Source organism: Bison bison, unplaced genomic scaffold (genome assembly GCF_000754665.1).
Source record: "Bison bison bison isolate TAMUID 2011002044 unplaced genomic scaffold, Bison_UMD1.0 scf7180017864057, whole genome shotgun sequence".
Classification (NCBI taxonomy): domain Eukaryota; kingdom Metazoa; phylum Chordata; class Mammalia; order Artiodactyla; family Bovidae; genus Bison; species Bison bison.
In genome coordinates this window covers 1,147,691-1,152,636 of record NW_011494629.1, presented here as the reverse complement: position 1 = coordinate 1,152,636, position 4,946 = coordinate 1,147,691, and the positions used below count along the sequence as shown (strand labels likewise).

At 54.3% G+C, this 4,946-nt stretch overlaps 1 protein-coding gene across 1 annotated transcript in view; it reads left to right on the top strand.

The window, feature by feature from the left end:
* Window positions 1–4,557, top strand: part of ROR2 (receptor tyrosine kinase-like orphan receptor 2) — a 238,680-nt gene extending 234,123 nt beyond the window's left edge. Inside the window, exons 8-9 of the mRNA XM_010835957.1 lie at window positions 524–726; window positions 2,093–4,557. Coding sequence (XP_010834259.1) covers window positions 524–726; window positions 2,093–3,538 — 1,649 coding nt within the window. The 3' untranslated portion in view covers window positions 3,539–4,557. The remainder of the gene's footprint in view (window positions 1–523; window positions 727–2,092) is intronic.
* Window positions 4,558–4,946: the final 389 nt, after the last annotated feature.

Here is a 4,946-nt window from a genome sequence, read left to right as displayed (position 1 = left end):
CATGTGCATTTTTAATGATTGCCTTTTAAGAATATATGTTCATTGTACAAACATGAGGAAAACCCTAAAATGTTGAATGAAGTCAAGGATCATGTCTAATCCCAATATCCAGTTCCTTTCACTGAGGATCAGCATGACACTTGTGTTTCATCAAGTTTAGTCAACTCATCAAGTTCAGTCAACATGAAAAGGTCAGAGCATCCATGTCCAACAGGATTCAAGTTAGGAAGCACCGTGTTGGTGGTGACTGCCTCTGTAAGACCTTTAGAGTCCGTTGTTTGTGCTCTGTGTTCTGAATTGCTCCCCTGGCAGGGAGTTCTAGGTCATGCCTCACATGGTGTGCATTTTGGGGTACACAATGTTTTTGAGGTTTGGTTTGTAATTTTGTCCCTTCATGCAGCTTACATAACTATCTGCTAGTGCTTAAATATTTCAGTTGGAGGTGGGAGTGGGCTGGTGGAGAACTCTGAGTTGAAAAGGGCGGGTATTTTCAGAAAAACCATGGATGCCTTGCTGTTCACAGGTCCCCAGGACAGCAGCAGGATGGGAATTCTGTACATCTTGGTTCCAAGCATCGCCATTCCCCTTGTCATCGCGTGCCTTTTCTTCTTGGTCTGCATGTGCCGGAATAAACAGAAGGCTTCTGCCTCTACACCACAGCGGCGGCAGCTGATGGCCTCGCCCAGCCAGGATGTGGAAATGCCTCTTATCAACCAGCACAAGCAGGTCTCTGTGCCAGTATTTGTTTAAAGAGGCTGCTCCCCCAGGCTTAACCTCTACCTGGAGATTGGTTACCCCCAGTACTCACTTTCTTAATTTGCTTGATTCACAACACATGATTCTTTTAAACTGGCCTTCTTTTTGTCCTTTCTTCTCTAAAATATCCTGGGACATTTGCTTCCTTAGGAAATATATGGCAGGTGAGTTTGGAATTCACTGTTTTGCCTCGACAGAGACCTGCGCTATTATCACAGGCTGGGAATGGGCTTTCCTCATTCTGCAGTGCTTCAGCTGCCCCCTCAGGAGGACACACAAAAGAGGGGCTCAGATTGCCCCCACAACTAGAGGGTCGAATATGGCGTTTTTAAGGAATGAGGGCCTGTTTTCTGGTCAGTTTGGGGTTGGGCTGACTTTCTTTTGTTTTTCAGGGAAGAACAGAGCAACAGTCCTATAGAGGTGGTAGTAGGGACAGGTCACCCCTAACCTGGCTCCTAGGATGGTGAGAACGAACTGAAATGTGTAGCACAGGAGAAGGTTTCCCCAAGCTCACCCAGCCTCAGTGAAGGGGCATTTACATTACTTGCAAGTTTTGGGGAAAAATCATTTCAATCTGGGCTTTGAAGTGGAGGAGGCTGGACTTATTCAGTTCTGTAGCCAGGCATCACTGAATTTTTGCAGGGGGTGGCAGGGTGGAAGGGGGTTTAGCAGGTGAGGACACAGATTCCCCTGGGTTCAGACAGCCTCTGAGGACAGGGCTGGGCACACAGAAGGGGCAGGAAGTTGTAGAGGCTGAGAGATGCAAGACTTGAATCAATTTCACCAGTGTGGTGCCTCTGTCACGTGGCATCTAATGAAGAGTCTAGTCAAGAGGAAGCAGCAAGACAGGCCCTTTGAGGTGCATCTGGAGAGCAGCTGGCCTGAACTCTAAAAATGACTCAGATCGTGGGAAGCACACCTCAGGGTTCAAGAGAAATAGACATCAGGGCCTTGCTGATGAGTAGAAGCGGCTGGGCCTGTTGGTGGGCACATAGCAGGGAGCAGCAGCCAAGGCCCTCAGTGGGGGACACAGCTGAGAGAGTGTCCTGGGACAGCTGGAGCTCAGCGTGCACACACCCACCCTCACCCACACACTTTATGATGCTTTCTTGAGGTGGCGGCATTGTTTGCAGCCTGGTTGGGACCATTTGAAGGTTTCAGGCAGTCCCTGCACGTTTAAGAGCAGAGAGCAGTGTGTGATGCAGGCTGAAACTGAGCCTGGTGGGCCAGGGAGTGGCTCTAGGAGCCCCCGCCCGACCCCTTCTCCAGCTGTCTGGCTCTGCCTTCTGGTGTCTTGGTGGCAGAAATGTTTCACTGGGGCTTTTCTTCTTGGCAGGCCAAACTCAAGGAGATCAGCTTGTCCACCGTGAGGTTCATGGAGGAGCTTGGGGAGGGCCGGTTCGGGAAGGTCTACAAAGGCCATCTGTTTGGCCCGGCGCCGGGTGAGCAGACCCAGGCCGTGGCCATCAAGACACTGAAGGACAAAGCGGAGGGTCCGCTCCGGGAGGAGTTTCGGCACGAGGCCCTGCTGCGGGCGCGGCTGCAGCACCCCAACATCGTCTGCCTGCTGGGGGTGGTGACCAAGGACCAACCCCTGAGCATGATCTTCAGCTATTGCCCACACGGTGACCTGCACGAGTTCCTGGTCATGCGCTCACCGCATTCGGACGTGGGCAGCACAGACGACGACCGCACAGTGAAGTCCGCCCTGGAGCCCCCAGACTTCGTGCATGTAGTGGCGCAGATCGCCGCGGGCATGGAGTACCTGTCCAGCCACCACGTGGTCCACAAAGACCTGGCCACCCGCAACGTCCTGGTGTATGACAAGCTGACCGTGAAGATCTCGGACTTGGGGCTCTTCCGCGAAGTGTACTCGGCAGACTACTACAAGCTGACGGGCAGCGCGCTGCTCCCCATCCGCTGGATGTCCCCCGAGGCCATCATGTACGGCAAGTTTTCAGTGGACTCGGACATCTGGTCCTACGGTGTGGTCCTGTGGGAGGTGTTCAGCTATGGCCTGCAGCCCTACTGCGGCCACTCCAACCAGGACGTGGTGGAGATGGTCCGGAGCCGGCAGGTGCTGCCCTGCCCGGACGACTGCCCCGCCTGGGTGTATGCGCTGATGATCGAGTGCTGGCACGAGTTCCCCAGCCGCCGGCCTCGCTTCAAGGACATCCACAGCCGGCTGCGCGCCTGGGGCAACCTGTCCACCTACAACAGTTCGGCCCAGACCTCGGGCGCCAGCAACGCCACGCAGACCAGCTCACTGAGCACCAGCCCGGTCAGCAACGTCAGCAACGCCCGCTACGGGGGACCCAAGCAGAAGGCCCAGCCCTTCCCGCAGCCCCAGTTCATCCCCATGAAGGGCCAGATCAGACCCATGGTGCCCCCTCCCCAGCTCTACATCCCGGTCAACGGGTACCAGCCGGTGCCGGCCTATGGGGCCTACCTGCCCAACTTTTACCCGGTCCAGATCCCAATGCAGATGGCCCCGCAGCAGGTGCCTGCCCAGATGGTCCCCAAGCCCGGCTCCCATCACAGCGGCAGCGGCTCCACCAGCACGGGGTACGTCACCACAGCGCCTTCCAATACATCGGTGGCGGACAGGGCAGCCCTGCTCTCGGAGGGCACTGAGGATGCGCAGAATGTCCCGGAAGACGTGGCCCAGAGCCCCGTGCAGGAAGCTGAGGAGGAGGAGGATGGCTCAGTCCCTGAGACCGAGCTGCTGGGAGACAACGACACTCTGCAGATGGGCGAGGCCGAGGTCCAGCTGGAAGCCTGAGGGCCATGGGGCCGTTGGGCACTGAGCGGACAGACACGGGCCTCGGGTGGAGGGCAGCCCAGGAACCGCTGAGCTGGAGGGCAGCCTCCCTGTGCCAGGTCCTCCTCTGCAGTCCTCTTGCGCACAGAGCCGCGCTGTGCCCACCTGTTTGGTTGGAGGGTCTTTTGGCCAATGGCTCCTGACCAGGCGAGGGTAGTAACCCCGCAGGACACATGGTGACTCCCAGTGCCACCTACATTTCCCCGGAGGTCGACATCAGTGAGCAGCGCTTGTGCTTTGAAGGAAATTAGGTGACATCTTCTCTCCATACTGCCTATGGATTATGTCCAAACATTGGGAAAAAGCGGCCTGCGACAAGTTGGGACCTTGGGATTTGTGATGCCCAGCAGCTGGGCTGCAGGCTGAGGGTGGAGGAGGCTGCTTTGCTCTCTGCTGCCCTCACCTGCCGGTAACAGTCTCCCCTCACCCACCAAAGATGAACGGGAACAAGAAGTGGCCACCTGTCAGGGCCTGATGAGGAAGGGGCTCCTGCAATGGGAGTTCTGTATTAAAACGTTATGTGCCTTAAAAGAAACCCACATGAATTTGTATTCTTGTGAAATAATTTTTTAATTATCCTGCATGTGTATTTTGCCCAGTTTTCTGGAATTCAAGGGAAAGTGTTTTGGGGCCTTGGAATGTTACAGAGGAGGCAACATTGTACAGAGCACATTGTTATTTTTTTTTAGAATCCTGTACAGACCTTAAATGTAATTTATATGGTTTTTGTATGCCGTTTTCATTGAAGTATTTTGAGCTTAAAATGATGACTTCGTAATTTAACTGTTTACGTTACCCACGTTGGGATACCACCGGATTGTATTCTGGTTTGCTTGTGTTTGTACCATATGTAAGCGAGGTCCGTTCATTTCAGAGCTCCTGTGACAGAAGGCCCACAAGTACACTGCATCTGACACGCGGGATAGAGTTCACTTGTAACTCCCACACCTGGTGTACCCAATAAAGCGAAAGAGAAGGTTCAGTCGGCTCTGCAGGTCATGAGGATGTGAGGCAGTGGAGGTTGCTGGATGATGGAGATGCCGAATGGTGATGGTTTGGGCTGCAGTTGGGGCTTGTCCGGGAGCAGCAACTTCATCTGAACGTGGATATATTATACGTTGGCAGATAAATGATGGGAACAGGTTGCATTGCTTTTCTTGGTAAAGTCTGTAGCAGAGATTAACTGCAGATGAGGTGAAGATGGTTTGGGGTTTTAAACCTCTCTCCTCCTGAGGTCCCAAAGCCCCTGCCATTTTTAGACCTGGAGTCTGGTGCTTCCCCGGGCCTGGAGCAGGGCTGGAGGGAGAGACAGTGAAGGAGACTAGGCCTCCTTCACCACCTGCCCGAAGCTGCCTGCCTTCCATCGTTG